This window comes from Amphiura filiformis, chromosome 5, assembly GCF_039555335.1.
Source record: "Amphiura filiformis chromosome 5, Afil_fr2py, whole genome shotgun sequence".
NCBI lineage: Eukaryota > Metazoa > Echinodermata > Ophiuroidea > Amphilepidida > Amphiuridae > Amphiura > Amphiura filiformis.
The window spans coordinates 76,535,458-76,553,546 of record NC_092632.1 but is presented as its reverse complement, the minus strand read 5'-3'; the positions used below and the strand labels follow the sequence as shown (position 1 = coordinate 76,553,546).

Genomic DNA, 18,089 nt, shown 5'->3' with positions numbered 1-18,089 from the left:
CAATTGCATTAGCATTAAGGGATATGGAATGAGTGTTTTGAGCGTTTCGACAGTATTTTTTGTGGGACATGAGAGCACATCAGACATAGCGAATTGCATTCTGAATACGAAGAATGTCTTTCTGATATCAAATAATTTTCATTTTGTGAAATTCACGATATAATACAAATATAAAATGTGTATTACAATGCGAATTTAAAAAAAATCAAAATTATTTGATATCAGAAGGACATTCTTCGTATTCAGAATGCAATTCGATATGTCTGATGTACTCTAATGTCCCACAATAAATACTGTCCAAACGTTCATACCCCATCCCTTAAGTAAATCTTTTGATTTTTTTTTACCAGAACTACCATCTCCATCCGTTGGTGATATTGGAGGAAGATCAGTCACACTCAATTTTGATGATGCACCACCAATAGACAGCAACCCTCCACGTAATTTCACGGAATATGCTGTCACATTAACTCCACAAGATGGCGGTCCTTCGCAGACTGTGTATGTTCCTGCTGAAGCCGGAAATTACACAATTACGGGTTTGCAACCAGAGACAATGTATGATGTTGAGGTTGCACCTGTCATTGAAACTGAAGGACAAGCAGAGGCAGATGTCTATGATAATCTTGGAGTGGCTCCGTTTACATTTGAAACCAGTAAGTTATGACGCATGCAATGTACGCTATTAAAATTAATTTGTTCGTTATTGAAAAAACATTGAAATGTATAATATCATTTATTTTATTTGTTTTTATAGTAAGTGCCCCTACTACAGAAGCAGGCACCACGGAAATGACTGGAACAACAGGTAATTCAGAAATTGTGCTGTGTTTGGGGTAAATGTTAGAAAAATTTGACAAATTTCAGTAATTTGCGCTAAAGACAGCACATTAATACCACAATGGTATCTTCAATCAGTCTAATCTTCCCAATTGATAGTTTCTGGATCACGTGTAAAAAGATTGATATTTTCAGGCTACAGAGTGTAAAAGCTCATGCTTCTCAATATTATTGTATTTCATAATCTCCAAACGGCCTGACCAGTGCCAAGATCTGAAATAATGGTATTATGACTGCCTTATACAACCCAACTGTTTCAATAATTTACCCTATTTCTCTTGTTTCACTTAGAAACACACCATAATTAAGACATTGTATATTAACACATATTTGTTTGTAGCCTGTGGAAAACATGTGACTGTGTAGTTTACACCTATTGACACCAACATACAAATTATCGTATACGACTTATAGTATACCCTACATTTTTCAGATATGTGTTTTACGGACTGAGTTGAGATTAGGGTTAAGGTTTTACATTGTTTACGCATAGGGTATCGGGACTTATTCCGAAACGACTATTTACAGCTTACCAAAGCTTTGTTTGCTACCACGATCTTTATTGTAATTTAGAAACACCTTGTCCAGCAAATCTGACGCGATGTGACGATGGCGTGTGCCTTCCAAGCGAATGGTTTTGCGATACCAATAACGTTATAGCATTATCACACAGAGGAAAATTTTCTCTGTGGTTCAGCTTCTTCGAATGCAATCTTTCCTCTTTGTAACGGACCATTGTGGCATTCTACGAAATTCTATGAAACTATGTGTTATGAAGCATTAATTCGCATGCTTGCCGCTATGGTGCGCGTTGCGTGACGTACTTTGCAGTATACGCACTGGAGTCTGTGTTTATTTTGTTTTAGAACATGATCTGACTTAATTTCTGTTTAGATTTCATATTCAAGGCGACTAGTTTAATGAGGAAGATTATCACACAGCTTTTCACTGCACTGCTCTGGTTCTGGTAATATAAAGCTTACAAACCTACTTTGAGCTAAGCCCTGGAAGCCATTTTCTTGCCAATCTATGCAAGCAGAAAATTATGACCGACAGAATTATTTCATAATTATTCAAGGCGACTGAGGAAGATTAGCACACCGCTTTTTTTTTACTGCTCTGTATTATAAAGCATACAAAATTACTTTGAGCTAAGCGAGCGTGGAATCCATTTTCTTGCAAGCATGAAAATTATCACCGACAGAATTATTATATATCGGTATAGTGTCTTGCACTTTCTTTTTCCTACTGCTGGAATATGCATCCCACAGGACCAGACCAAACCAACATTTTTAGGTTCCTTTGATGGTCCAAAAACAAATTCAGGATGTACACAAAAATACAGTGGCTCGATGCAGGAAAGGGTCGGTCAAATGTGGGCCATAAATGGGTCAAATTCCAAAGCCGCACTAATTTCGAGGTATTAATAGCTGTAGAGCCTAAAAGTTTGTGTCCGTCTGTGCCTGTTTGGTTTCCCGTGTAAGAATATTTTTTATTTCTTTATTTTGGGAGCTTTCGGAATGTGTTTACTGACAACTTAAAGGGATGTAATGTCATTTGGCCAGCAAAATAGATAAAAACGTTAAACCTTTTCACACCAAAATTTTCGCAAGTTTTATTCAGGGAGTTAATTGAACAATATAATGTATATTGAAAAGACGTGCCCGTGTAGGACAACATCTCTACACTAAATATACGACAGAAAAACACAATACACGTGGCGTGTATTCGATTGTGCTTTTTAAAAACTTGTATATCAAACATGTCAAACGAAGAAACCAGTTTCGAGTTGAATTAAGGAACAGGATCATGGTTTTTGTGAAATCACAACTAACATTATTCTCTCAAAGTATTGACAAGTTGGTCTTACGATCTCAGTGTTGAAAATGAATGATTCTATATCCTTTAACGAACCAGTTGGTTTGGTTTAGTCCTTTGGAAGATGAAAAGGAGCTAGTCCAAGCTCCCGAAGTAATTAATCTGCGGCTGCAGGTGTTGGTTAAAGTAAGTTGGTGATTACACAGCCGTGACATACGGCTGTGTCTTTTTTCTTACAGGATCTTCTTCTTTCTTTCTTTCTTTCTTTCTTTCTTTCTTTCTTTCTTTCTTTCTTTCTTCTGTCGACCTTTACATTTGCTCTAGCACTGACATGCGTACACCGATTTTGACCTAACTTGGTCACAATCATCAATCTCCCACAAATTACATAGGACGGTGATGCAAATTGCACACATGCATTGCTATTACCCAGTGTCTATGAATCATACCCAGATTTGAGGTCAAAGGTCATTAAGGGGTCACTTCCGGTATAAAACGAAATTCCTTTACAAATTTTTATTAGCTAAGAAAAACATAGGAGAGTGACGGTATGTGCATACATGAATTATGTTTACCTAAATGTATATGTGGTATTTTTTTGTTTGAGGTCAAAGGTCATTAAGGGGTCACTCTCGGTATAAAACCAAATTCCTTCAAAAATGTTATTAGCTAAGAAAAACAGGAGAGTGACGGTATGTGCACACATGAATTATGTTTACCCAATGTATATGTGATATTTTTTTATTTGGGGTCAAAGGTCATTAAGGGATCACTTCCGGTCCAAGACAAAAACATTTAAAATGTCCCTTCTGTCACAAATGACATGACACGTGATACTATGTGCACACATGCATTGGCATAAGGCAATGCCTGTGGGGTTTTCGTAGATTTTGGGGTCAAAGGTCATTAAGGGTGTCACAACACGGCTGTGTTCGTGGTCTTAGACCACAGCTAAGTCTAGTTCATTTTATTATCTGTCTTGTTGGTTTTAGGTGCTATTGTAAATCGTTAACCACTGCCTACCACATAGAATTACTATTATCATGTACTGTAATTACTGAAATAATAATCCAAAAATATGTAACATTTCAGAGTGTGCTGAGGATGAATATAGATGCCGTACCAATGAGTGCATACCGAGTGAATACCAATGTGACTACATAGCTGATTGTGATGATTACAGTGATGAAATAGATGATTGTAAGTAATCGCATATATTTCAATTATAGAGTTGAAAGCATGGCAAAAGTTCCTAGCAAAGCACACCGACTTCATGTTTATAGAATAATACTAAATAATACTTAGTGTTTTTTACAACGTGTTAAATGCTTTTTTTTATATATTTTAGTTTATAGTGTATTCTACAACGTGTTAAATGCTTTTTGTTATATTTTAGTTTATAGTGTATTCTACAACGTGTTAAATGATTTTTTTATATATTAGTTTATAGTGTATTCTATAACGTGTTAAATGCTTTTTTATATAGTGGTAACATGTTAAACACTTGTTGTTCTCTATTCTCACCTACAAAACACACCTTCAAATAACAATGTTTGCTCGATACGTTTTTACTTGCTAATATCATAGAGGTTGCGATTTCCAAACGTACGTATCAAACGCACGTATATCTATTTAAAATCCCGTTACAGGAGAGTGATTTATAGATATAGATATGTAGGTACAGGTATACGATACGGACGTTTGATCCACCTTCCCGGGAAACTGATATCCGATTGTGCGTACTCTCTTTCCCAAGATATGTGATATAACTTGCTGGATTTGTCAAGCAAAAATTGTTATTTGAAGTACAAACCTGATGAATCTATTCACTTAAAACGTACCTTAATTTCAAAAGTAGTTGATGTCAATTACAATATTAAACAAATTGATTTTTATTTCTTAAACAAGGCGAGTGCGACACCGAGATCGAGTTTTCTTGCGTCACGGGTGGATGTGTCAATATCACGTGGCAATGCGATGGAGTGCCAGACTGCTATGACGGAAGTGATGAAGGAGGCAACTGCACTTGTTCAGAGGACCAATTTACATGCGCAAATGACTCTCTATGTATTCCAGCAGAATGGAGATGTGATTACATACCAGATTGTGAAGACAACAGTGATGAACTTATGAATTGCACATGTGATCCTGAGTATGAATTTGAATGTGGCAGTGGAGCATGCATCAACGGCACGTGGGTTTGTGATGGGGAAGAAGACTGCTTGGATGGAAGTGATGAAAGCATGTGTGGTACCACTGATACTCCGGGGACAGAAGGTAACGGGTTTTTTTTTTGTTTCATTGGGCTATTTCATTTAAAATATCTTCCACAGGGGGAGTATGAATTTCAAATGGAATGAACACATGAGCAGCTCCATTTGAAAATCACCCTCCCTCCACAGGGGTAGTGTGGATTTTAAACGTAATAGCCCATTTGTGATAATTATAACGAGCTATTGTGGGTGTAATAGCCATAATGCGACGGTCATGCGTGAGGGGACTTTTGGGGGTGCGTGCAAATAAAGAATGCGAGAAAGACAAAATGAAAGCGAAAAGTAAGCAAGAAAGAAAAAAACATGTCCCTGAGGTGTCAAAGGTTGCATCCCCTCAGACACGACACTCCTCATACACATTTTGAACATCCGTACAGCTACAAATTTTGTTTTCAGCAATACGTGCGATACGGGGCCACGAAATGACTTAAATTAGGACTTTATTTTGACACAGTTTCCAACTGAAATTTTACACAATACTATAGTGTAAAAATGGTCCACTAAATGGCTTGTGATCACTTTCATTTTTCTAAAGAGTTCAAAATTCGTAGGGTACACATATCCACTCAGACAACATATGTATCGCGCAGGCGATACAGACAAACAGCGGCTATGGGGTCATGAAGTAGAACATTTTACGCAGGAATGATAACGATTAACGTTAATTTGTATATTCACAGCACCAACGTGTCCACCTGATGAATTCTTTTGTGACGACGGAACCTGTATACCCAAAGACTGGGCATGTGATTTATTTGCGGATTGTGCTAGTGGTAGTGATGAAGACGAAGCATTCTGTGACACTTGTCCATTCAAATTCCTCTGTTCAAACGGCAGATGTACAGATGCAGAAAATGTGTGCGATGGAATAAATAATTGTAGAGATAACAGCGATGAAGATCAAATTTGTGATGTTGGTAAGAAAATTGAAGTTAGACACAGATAGTGTCATCAGAAATATTTATTACATATACCCTCAGCCTTCACATTATTCAAACCAGTTTAAATAAAGAATTCAAAATTACATTGGCGGCCTTAAATCCGACTTAATCAAGTGATATCAAGTAGTGAGGGAAATGATCTAAAAGTAGTTTTAAGATAATTCACTATTCCGCTTACGTCTTACCAGTTCTAAATTGAAACAAGTGGGATTTGGAATATAATTTTTATGTATCAATAAACAAGAGTAAACTTTTAAATATAAGGATCACGGTTAGTTGAAAATTGACTTGTTATCATATCTTAAAAACGTAACAAAGACACACAATATTTGTGTAATAAAGTGACTCCGAGAAGCAAACCGAGACATCAACATTGGGAAAAAATGGTCCATTGCAATACAACAATTTTTGGTCATTTAAAAGAAAATCATGTTTAACACTGTAAAGAATAACTATACAAATGTAACTGAGGTTATATACAATACTAAATTTTCATGAGGTAAAGTCTGCGATGAGGTTACCAGTCTTTCAAACGATAAAGATGGTATAAATTTAGTCTAAAAAGGTCCATGTAAACGTGTTTGTTCCATTATGTCAATATTTTAAACAATTGGGACTCTTAAAAGCGCTGTCCATTTGTCTGGAAAACTGGTGTCGTAATCAACAGAATGTTGTTTTGTATATCTTTAACGAATCAAATTTCACTGATTCTTAAATTGTTGTTTTTGAATTCTATAAGTAAATTGAGAGACACTTTTTTTCTTTCAAAGAATTGCCATCTCCGTCTGTTGGAGACATTGGAGGAAGGTCCGTTACACTAAGTTGGGACGAGCCACCACCAGCACTAGAAAGCAACCCTGCAAGAAACATCGCACAATATGCTGTCACATTAACTCCACAAGATGGCGGGCCTTCACAAACTGTTTACGTTCCTGCTGAAGCTGGGACAAATTACACGATTACAGGATTGACACCAGAAACGATGTATGACATTGAAACTCGTGCAGTTATTGAAACTGAAGGGCAAGAAGAGCCCGAGTCCTATGATCTTGGCATACCTCCGATAACAGTTGAAACAGGTGAGTCGTCATGTATATTCTAATTTTAATTTCAGTCAAATAAACGTGGTAATCATGGTAATGACGGCACTTGTTACATAGATCTCACTTGACCGTACAATAATGTTTTATTAGGTAAATTATCTTCACTTTGATCAAGATTGCGACCCACGAACTATGCTATCTTGTGTGAAAGAGTTCTTTAAAAATATGATATTGGAGTTTCTTTTTATGAAAAACACATGAAGTATCAAGAAAACCTTTCTCAAAGCTTGTTGGATTTCTTCTCTAAATTGTTTCTTTTTCAAGAATGATGTTTGTAATAAAACAAAATCATGTTTATTATGTCTTTGTTTTAGTATTTGCTCCAACGACAGCAGCAAGTACTACTTCCGATCCTGATTATGGAACTACAGGTAGGTTATGCGGTAGACATGGTACAATATAATTGTACATGAGTTTACATGACTAAATATAACGCTACAATGTAATATCTCAGATATCTCAGATAAATCCACGCATCAATATGGCAATATCTAAAAGGGAACACATATAGTAGATTATATATGTGAATTTTAAAAACGAGAATATAAGTCTGTAAGGCGACGAAAAAAAGAAACCCTGTTCTACGGGCGGACGGACCTGTCAAGGTCGGTCGGTCAGTTTTTTTATTTTTTTTTGAAATGACCTAAAAAATCATCAAAATCTGTAAATAATTTGCAATTTCAAAAAATACAAAAAAACATAACAATTTTTTTCCTGAAATTTCCGAAATTTGGGTCGGCATTCATTTGTCATGTTTGTACAGGAATTTTTTTTCCAAGTTGTTCAAAATCTGGGTCGGTCGGGCCCGTAGATCAGGGTTTTCTTTTTTCGTCGCCTAATAGACTTGAATATTTTATTAATCAGATTTTATTATATTGGCGATTTAGAGTCTCCTTGCCCAAAAAACCAAACACGTTGTGACGATGGAGTATGTATTCCAAGTGAATACTGGTGTGATGACTACGCAGATTGTGAGGATAGAAGTGATGAACTCATGTGTTGTCCTGATACACAGTTTAACTGTGCTAATGGAATATGTATTGAGTGGGATCTGCGTTGTGATGACAACGATGACTGCAGAGACAACAGTGACGAAGAGGGATGTGCAGGTAATGTGTGATAATTCCAGTGCTCATCAGGATGTTGGATATGGTATAACCTATGTTGTTGGAGGTATTCCTATCAACGGTTCAGGTCCAATATACAATATCAATAGCATCGATCACAGACAGTTGCTCATTATCAAATAAATACATTATTTAGGTCATATTATAACATTCAAACCACTTCTTTCCTTTTATTATTTGTCTGTAATTTCAGAATGTGCCGAGGACGAATACAGGTGTCGTACAAACGTTGATGTTTGCATACCGAATGATTATCGTTGTGACTACGTTGCTGATTGTGAAGACTACAGTGATGAAACAGATGAATGTAAGAAATAAAGCCAAAAGACCCATACTCATGAAGCTCCGGGTGGGCCCTATTCTTACTTTACATGTGATAAGATTTTGGATTTCTTTATTGACATTTATTAATAACTCATCCCGACATTTTGCAGACGTCCAAAATTCACTATAAATTTAGCTTTAATCAAGAACTCAGTTGCTTCCTTAGGATTCACCTTTGTTGTTCACACCTGGTGTTCAAAGTGACAATAAAAACGAAATGTGTCGCGCTTGGTTTTAATAATTTGTCCAATTATATCATTTTTAATTCATGTATAAAATTACTAATTAACTTGGATTAGCTATGATTTCATCTTTAAGTAAAACATTAAAAAAATGAAAATAGAAAGACAAGTAGCAGAACTTATTTAAATTAATACCAAAATTAAATACGAAGCATGTAACAGTATTGGTGAAAAGTATTTTTACTCTGATATCAATGTAAATGTGTACAAAGTGTACCACTCCAGCAAACAGCCACACCCTACACCACACACACGATACATTTAACAGAAAACATTTTAATGTTGGGTTATATAAAAGGTATATAAAGGGTATAAAACAATTTTATAATATGCTGCAAAACATTATAACACTAACATAAACGGCAGAGTGCACCGAATCCGCGTAACATAGTTAGTTTAGTACCTTACAATTTGTAGCTGACTAAAGTAGTATTTTGGAGAGCTGTTCTGAAGCGTTACTAGTGAGAAACTACTTCTTTAGTATCTTATTTAAAGCCTTCATGTACGATTTCAATCAAATATTAATTTTGTTATGCTGTTCCCAAATGCAGCAATAATATTATAAATAACTGTTGGGAAGGGTTGCTGTCCATTTAAGAATAAATAACAAGGTAAAGTGAAAGAAACCCCACTGGCTATTTTGGCTGTTTAAGGGATGGGGTATGAGCGTTTAGACAGTATTTATTGTGGGACATTAGAGCACATCTGACATATCGAATTGCATTCTGAATACGAAGAATGTCCTTCTGATACCAAATAATTAAGATTTTTTTGAAATTTGCAATGTAATACACATTTTACGGCAAATGATTAAAAATTGATATTTTTGATATTTAACAGTACTCGAAGTAAACTTTATAAATCTGATGATATGTAGGTGGGATGAAAAGTCGACGATCAATTAAAAATTTTGACCTTTCGTATTAAAGATATTGATTTTTTCCCCAAAACACACAAAAAATTAGGTCTTTTTGGGAAAAAATCTTCATATCTTCAATATGAAAGGTCAAAATTTTCAATTGATCGTCGGCTTTTCCTCCTAGCTACATACACTTTAAGAATATATCATTAGATTTATAAAATTTACTTTGAGGACTGTTTATCAAATATGTGAAAAATATCAAATTTATATTATTTAGAGTATTATATCGTGAATTTAAAAAAATGAAAGTTATTTGATATCAGAAAGACATTCTTCGTATTCAGAATGCAATTCGATATGTCTGATGTGCTCTCATGTCCCACAAAAATACTGTCGAAACGCTCAAAACGCTCACAGATCCCTTAACATGGAGTTCTATGGGAAGTTAAAGTCATAATAAAAATTATGACTTTATGTCGAAATTGATCTGTTTACCTGACAAACACAACGAGTTTGGTTGATTCCATTTACAAGTTAGGACTAAGCATTACAAATATCGTACAAAATGGCTTTAATGAATCAGATTATCAAAATCAGCACCTTTAATATCAATTTTTTTAACCACGCGGTCCTACGTCGACCATTGACGTTATTCAATTTTAACAATAATTAATAATAGGCAGTATTATGTCACGAAATACCCTGGTACAAACAAAATACCGGTCGGTGTATTTTGCGTGCCTTACGCTTTGTAGTAGGACTATAATAGTTTATAATTATTATATCTTTTCTGTCACATCATGGCAGAAGGGTATAACCCGCCGGGGTGGGGGACTCAGCCATCGGAGGTGATCAATTACTTGTCCCGTCAGTTCACGAAAACGCACACGAGACGCTCCACACGCAAAATAGGCGTATAGAAATATCTTATTATTTACGTCCACAATCTCATAATCAATGATTTTTGAATTGTTTACTCGCCAACTTGCTCCTCAAAAGATGAAGAGTAAGTTGCCGAGTAAATAACAATAGCTGCCTTACTAGTCTAGTAACTTAACGTAGATTTGGAAATCTTGAAATTGCAAGGTAATCGCCAACTTACTCCTCAAAAGATGAACATCCTGCAGTTACTGTCCGTTTTCCTATACACAATACACAGTGCTCTCACCATTGACGCGTGACCTCTTCAAATGATGTATGTTGGAAGAATGGACACTTGCCTAGTTAACATCACTGTGTGAAAAATAACCAGCCAATATTTAATTTATTCTCCAAACTTCTAGCAAATATATTTCTCTAATATGACCTAAAATTACAGCTAGGTTAGATGTTCAGAAATGGTCGCACTTTTGTAAAATATGAGTGAGGGCAAGGCATAGCTAGCCAACTCCCCGTGTTAATTGAATGGAGATTTGACCGAAAATATTGGTATCGGACCGCTCACTTCTGAAGGATGCCACAAGAAAACGGTACAAGCTACATTTAAATTATTCTATGAAATTCTAGAAAATATAGTTTTGTAACATGTCCTAAATTTTTAGCTAATTTAGGTGTTTGGAGAGGGTCGCACTTTTGTGTTTTAGGAAGGATATGTAAACGACAAATAACACCAAAAATATGAAGAAATTATTTCCAAACTGTGTTAAGTCAACAATCATTATGTTGCTCATTTTCAAGAATACTGGTTAACAAAAAGCAGGGCATTGTCTCATTTCGTGAACAAAGGTCCACATACCATTGTGTCCTTCCGTTTCCTTTATAATCGGTTACCCAACTGAAGCTATAATACAGCTTTATTGCGATATCGCACATGCAAAAACAGACACATGTGCACAACCAGAGAAGATTCGATTTAATCAGTTGAGCTATTTCAATGAGTGTTATCTTGGTTTAATAGCTTTTAATGGGGTTTAAGTCCTGCAAAGGTCGAGATGAATTCTACTGTAGACATGACTGCATCATGAGAGTAACTTGGCAATTAAATAACAATATTATACAAATATTTACTGCTCTAAATTCGGGATCCGAGACCGCCAGGTCGAGGGAAATAATAGGCTCACGGTCTCCAGTTCACCGAGGGGACCAATATATCCACCAGATCCCGAATTTAGAGCAGTAAATATTTGTTTTATATCCTTCATTAATATAATTCTTTGTTCATTAATTGGTTAAAATATTAGAAAGGCCTTTATCATAGACATATGCCTAGGCATACATGTAGGCTAAGCCCTAGCATAGTTAAGGCTAGGCTAGGCTTGCCGTGCTTTGTTTTGATTGATACATGTAGGCCTACATGCACAAAGCACGCACACAATTGAGTGGCTATAAAGCTTACCGTTGTAATGTTGTAACCTCTACAATACCGCCGTGAAACGAGTAACCACGTTCTCTGTTATTTCGCCGTCAATATTAAGATATTGTTCCTGATGTAACTCAGATTATGTCATGAAACTGCCGTATTTTAGCTGCACTTCTGTGCTGCTGCTTGTGTGCTTCGCAAGACAACATGACTTGCTACACATTAATACCCCTGAACCGGTAGCGATATCCCGCATATGTGGCGAATTGCACCGACCACTATGAACTGCGACGCGGCTATGAGGTCATACGCGCTCAGAGGGAGTATAGCAAAAAATATATCCCGGGGAAATAGTACTTTGAGTCGGCTTTTTGACTGCTTTGCAAAATAGCAAAACTATTTTTGGTCACATGATACTCGTTTAACCAATTAATGAACGAGAATATATTAATGAAGGATATAATACTTACTATTCTAGTAACTTTTGTGACTTTGAAGTCAATGTGAGATACTCGCCAACTTAATAGACTAGTAGCTTATTCGGAAGTTACACAGATTTGGTGCACTCAGCGGATAGTGTTGGAAAGTAATTTGTAAACGTGTTTGGTAAAACACATTTACATTAACATTTGAATGTTATTGAAATGTTGGACCAAAACCAAAACCAGTTTATATTAACACGTTTATAAAAATGTTTGCTATAAAGTGATGCAATAAGTGTATATTATCGGTCTACGACTATGACAATGGTGTTCTACGGACTGACTGTTTAAACTTTTTCTGTTCAGGCGAGTGTGACCCCGAAACTGAATTCGCTTGTGCCGAGGGCGGCTGTGTGAATGCCACATGGGTATGTGATGGGGACTATGACTGCTTTGGCGAGTTAGATGCAAGTGACGAATTGAATTGTAACTGCACAGAAGACCAATTTCTATGTGTGGACAGTGGTGTGTGTATACCCGCCGGCTACGCTTGCGATTACGTTTACGACTGTTTCAACTACACCGATGAAACCATGTGCACTTGTGATCCTGAGTATGAATTTGAATGTGATGGCGGAGGATGCATCAACGGCACGTGGGTTTGTGATGGAGATGAAGACTGTTTTGATGGAAGTGATGAAAGCGTATGTGGTACAACTGAAACACCTGGAACAGAAGGTATGCATCAATAAGAAACATTTAAAGAGACATGCAAAGATAATTGGTAACGCTGAATATTATATTCAGACTCACGCTGTCCCCACGGTTCATAAACCACGAGAGTACTACGCCCTGGGTGGAGGCATTAACCCCATGGGCACTACTGCCTTTCTTACAGTTCCCCTGATTGGTTAATTACATGATAAAAGCATTTAAGTAACCAATGAAAATAGAGCTTCTAGATCCCTCACCAATTTTAAGCCCCGTGTTTTAAGCTTAATTCCTGTCAGCCATATATCTATTCTTACCATATCTCTGATGGGCTCAACAGATGATATAGCTCTCGTTGAAGCCAAAAGAAATAGTTCTAAGAGGCTAAGAGTGCCCATTAAAACTTATTTATGTATATCACAGTCAGTTTCGAATTGCACTGATTGATGGCTAACCCCTATAAAGATGTTATAAATTAAAAAAGCAAATATTCCATACAAGTATTCCGAAATTCATAAAGTCATTTGCTCCCAGAATTTACCAAATTAGCATGAAAAGGTGAGTTTGATGATAATTGCTCATGGGTTTTTCCTCTCATAAAACCTTTCGTACGTACAAGTATAGACGAATCCAACGAGCCAAGTGATGGTCAGAATTCAGTCGGCCATTACTGGGTCCCGTCTGCACCAAATTGGTGTAGTTACTGCCCAATAAATTCGCTTAAAAATCGATGTTGAATTGAATTGTGTTGGTAAACTTTCATCATTCATTTGTCTACGTGTAACACGGGTGATGGAATGCAGTTTGATATCCTCGCCACGGCCACATCATTTCACATTTTAGGTGAGATAGAGTTAAGGGGGATGGCTGTCATTGAGGTGTAGGAATGCGTGAAATTGGATTCGTCTATAGGGACAAGTATGTTGAGCATGGTATTCGCACGGATTTTCGTATATCCATTATGATTATGGGGGCGTATCCTGACGTTATGGTACTCGCCTCGCGATTGTAGCTTGCTGGGGTATTGACCCGGGGTATTGACTTGGAAATGTTTGAATGTAATTGGCTACATCTATTATTAAATTCATACTTCTACTCATCTCATGATTCATTTGAACTAGAGAGTACTACGTCCTACGTCCTTTTAAGGGGGACATTCTGTTTCTGTTCCCTGTCTCAAACAGTCCAATTGCTGTTTAGATATTAGAGACATTGCGATTGCGTAGACATCGGACGTACGTTGATCTATTCAAAACCACTCTCCTGTATCGAAGCGAGGTCACGTATTTAGCTATTTTTGAAGATATTCCACGTGCGAAATCGACGTAGATACATCGTTGAAAATGCACAAAATTGGTCCATTTCACAATATATTAAAGACAGTCAAAGATAATGAACATATGAAGGAAAGGCTAATTATTATTATGATCCTTTTTGTTTGTAACAAATCATTATTATAAAGGTACAGCGATGTGTTAAAAATGGACTAAATTTAAACGCAACAGAGATTGCCCATTGAAATGTGTGTGATACTTTGCGTTAAGAAAATTACATTGCGATTTCCCATTTTGGATTCCAACGTAGAATAAAAACGCAGATGCTACGTGAAATATGCTGATTTTACCTCATGTCTAAGTCCATGCAACGCGCCCAATTTTCAGGACGAAAAAGTCTCATTTTGAAACTAAAGTCATGATGTATGTATGTAGTAATCTTTAATCTACCAAAATATATGGTTTGGGGCAACTATAATATTTGGGGAGCACAAAAAACAATTAGTAGGTATGTCACAGTGGCTGCGCAATAATTCTGCCACACTGTGCATGCAAGCATAACAGTGAATTAAAAAGCGCGCGCATCAAAGTCGGCTGATTTTTGGAAAACATCAATGTCAAAAATGAATTTCCTTAGTATGTTCCATTTATCCCAATTGTTTGAAATTTTAATATATGGTATATGAAACCTTTCTGAAGCTACCATTGAATCCGACAAAATTAAATTTTGCTTTGTTCAAGAATTACTGCCTGTTTAATGGATTTTTTGACGATCGCTCATAAATCAGTAAATATAGGCCTATTGAAATAGTCTGATCTACCACCATTTAGCTAAAATACTAATCTTTCTTAGCATGTAAATTATTTCCGTCTACATTGAATGAAACACTTGAGGAACACTAGTTAAAACATAATATTACCAAAGATATTCCATAGGGAGTAGTTTTCCAAACCACAATAGCTTTAAGCCATTGTGTGTGTCCAAGGCCATACTAGTTTTGCATACACGCTAGAGTGAAACGGCGCTTCCTTTTACCATTTGCCCTCCTACGTTAATCCAGATAACAAAATGTTAATTTTAAGTCTCATTGCAAATGAATTTTTATTTTTACTTTTCGGATTTGGCTTTGAGTAATGGTGACACATACCATGTTGACAGTAAAAAAGAAAATTCTATTCCAGACACCATCAAAATGTCAAACTTTGTATTTTTTGTGTTATTTTAAAGTAATTAACTGCTGTTTCTTTATTCAACATCATAACAGGTTCATACTTGACAAATTTATGGTGAATGAATAGACTAAATTAAATATTAAAAAACACCAAAATTACTCATGCCTAATTTACATAATAATATCATGAATACATAATTAGCTGTAATTAGCTAATTTGCATAATTAATTACTTTTTGTGTATTTTTTTTTATCAATTGAAAGAACTTCGTATACATATGTGTGCAAAAAAACCCGCACCCTGATATCGTATACGGTTTTCCACTGGCATCAATTTTGCATATTAATTAGCTGAACATAGTCATTTTTTCAGCTTTAATTTGTCTGCAGATTGGCCGAAATTGCTAAAATAGTACATTTGGTTAATTTATTTTAATTATTCAATGATAAATTTTTTAATTTCGTTTTCTTTAACGAAGTCAGGAAAGATAGGCATTTAACCTGTGATACTTAAATTAACGCTGCTTTTTCAAGCAAGCGTCCAAATAAACCGTCAAAATCTCGGAATGTGCCAATTTTGTCATTGCAGCCATTTTGTGGCAGGTTTTTATTCCATTTACGAGCATCTTTAAATTGACACTACATCACAATGCATTGACCGATTTCAATTCCGTTTTTTGATTTTTGATGCTTTAATAAAGCTCATTCATGTAGAAACATTAAATAACATGTTTCTGCTGCGCTTATTTTTGATGTGATATGCCTACAATTAGGTTTAATGAGCATGTAGATCAAAATTTTAATCAAAATCAAAAGCGGTCTGTTTGAATTTAAGCAGAGACTCAGCTCACTGTTATTTTTTCAATTACTATGCCCTCTATCGACCTAGGTTAGAAGCTGTTGAGATTTGATCAAATAGCATAGTCTTTATTTAAAGCATAGTCTTTATTAACGTACGCGAAAACGTACGCGAAAACGTACGTGCTACGTGCTACGTTTGGAAAATCGCAGTGTCTCTATTAACAATATAGATAAGACGTGCATTGAACGACTGCCGCTTGGAGGAACGAATTCTGATTCCAATGTTCATCATAAACATCGAGCATTAATGCTTGTAATAAATAAATAAATAAATAAATAAATAAATAAATAAATAAATAAATAAATAAAATATGCTTCAAGTTTTTTTTTATTGATTGACACTTCAATGATAAATTAATTCATTACTTTATTACAAATTGTACACAGCACCAACGTGTCCACCAGATGAATTCTTCTGCGATGATGGAACATGTGTCTCCAAAGAATGGGCATGTGATGGATTTGAAGACTGTTCTGATGCCAGTGATGAAGACGAAGCTTTCTGTGCTACCTGTCCATTCAAATTCTTCTGTTCAAATGGATTATGTACAGACACGGACAATGTTTGCGATGGAAGGAATCAGTGTAGAGATAACAGCGATGAAACTCAAATTTGCGATGTTGGTGAGGAAAGAAACTTTTTTCTATCATGGCGATATTTAATGTTAAATGCCCGTCTAATAACGTTATTATTGTAGACTTTTGTAGACTGACTGTCTCAATTCCTGATATTAAAGAAATGTATCTCACGCTCAATCGGGCAGAATGGATGAGGTTCAACCTATGAACTTGATGGCACAACTTGTGCGGGAAAATGAAAAACAATGACGGAGAGAGAACACATATAGCATAAAGCACTGTTAATCATTTACAATTCTATAATTTTATGATCAGAATTACCATCTCCAACCATTGGCGATATTGGAGGAAGATCAATCACACTCAATTTTGATGATGGTCCACCGACATTAGACAGCAACCCTCAACGCAATATCTCGCAATATGCCGTTACATTAACTCCACAAGATGGCGGTCCTTCGCAGACTGTGTATGTTCCTGCTGAAGCCGGAAATTACACAATTACAGGTTTGGAACCAGAGACAATGTATGACGTTGAGGTTGCAGCTGTAGTTGAAACTGAAGGACAGCCAGAGCCCGAAGTCTATAATAATGTTGCAGCGACTCCATTTACATTTGAAACGAGTAAGTTGGCATGCACGCAATGTACGTAATTTAAAATAACTGTTTATTGTAAATTATCTTCACCTTGATCAAGATTGCGACCCAAGGCCACGGACTATGCTATCTTTTGTGAAAGAGTCCTTTAAAATATGATCTTGGAGTTTCTTCTTGGGAAATTGTTGGATTTCTTCTCTAAATTGTTTCTATTTCAAGAATGATACTTGTAATAAAACAAAATCATGTTTATTATGTCTTTGTTGTAGTTTTTGCTCCAACGACAGCAGCAAGTACTACTTCCGATCCTGACGGTTATGGAACTACAGGTAGGTCACGTGGTAGACATGGTACAATAATATAATTGTACATGAGTTTACATGCCTAAATATAACGCTATAATGTAATATTCGATTCACATATCTCAAATAAATCAAAGCATCAACATGGCAATATCTAAAAGTGAACACATATGTGACGTGTCATGTCAAAATCAGACACACTTTTGGGCAGGTTATACATTTTGAGGTTTTTACATATCTTAAATATAGAGATATTTTGCTGCTCCATAACACCATTTTCCCCAATGAAATCGGACATTCCTAAGCGAAGATAATGGGTTCGTAAGTTATGGTATTATAAAA

At 35.9% G+C, this 18,089-nt stretch overlaps 1 protein-coding gene across 15 annotated transcripts in view; it reads left to right on the top strand.

The window, feature by feature from the left end:
* The window catches only part of LOC140153752 (uncharacterized), a 107,660-nt gene that overhangs the window by 45,284 nt on the left and 44,287 nt on the right, over nt 1-18,089 (top strand). For 12 of the 15 annotated variants that reach the window (XM_072176600.1, XM_072176589.1, XM_072176587.1 and 9 more), the window contains 13 exons: nt 351-656; nt 758-808; nt 3,751-3,858; nt 4,567-4,935; nt 5,612-5,848; nt 6,643-6,951; nt 7,290-7,346; nt 7,863-8,084; nt 8,296-8,409; nt 12,618-12,989; nt 16,657-16,893; nt 17,164-17,472; nt 17,715-17,774. In XM_072176600.1, the coding sequence (XP_072032701.1) occupies nt 351-656; nt 758-808; nt 3,751-3,858; nt 4,567-4,935; nt 5,612-5,848; nt 6,643-6,951; nt 7,290-7,346; nt 7,863-8,084; nt 8,296-8,409; nt 12,618-12,989; nt 16,657-16,893; nt 17,164-17,472; nt 17,715-17,774 (2,751 nt within the window). The remainder of the gene's footprint in view (nt 1-350; nt 657-757; nt 809-3,750; nt 3,859-4,566; nt 4,936-5,611; nt 5,849-6,642; nt 6,952-7,289; nt 7,347-7,862; nt 8,085-8,295; nt 8,410-12,617; nt 12,990-16,656; nt 16,894-17,163; nt 17,473-17,714; nt 17,775-18,089) is intronic. The other 3 variants (XM_072176593.1, XM_072176594.1, XM_072176595.1) reach the window with 3 other exon arrangements.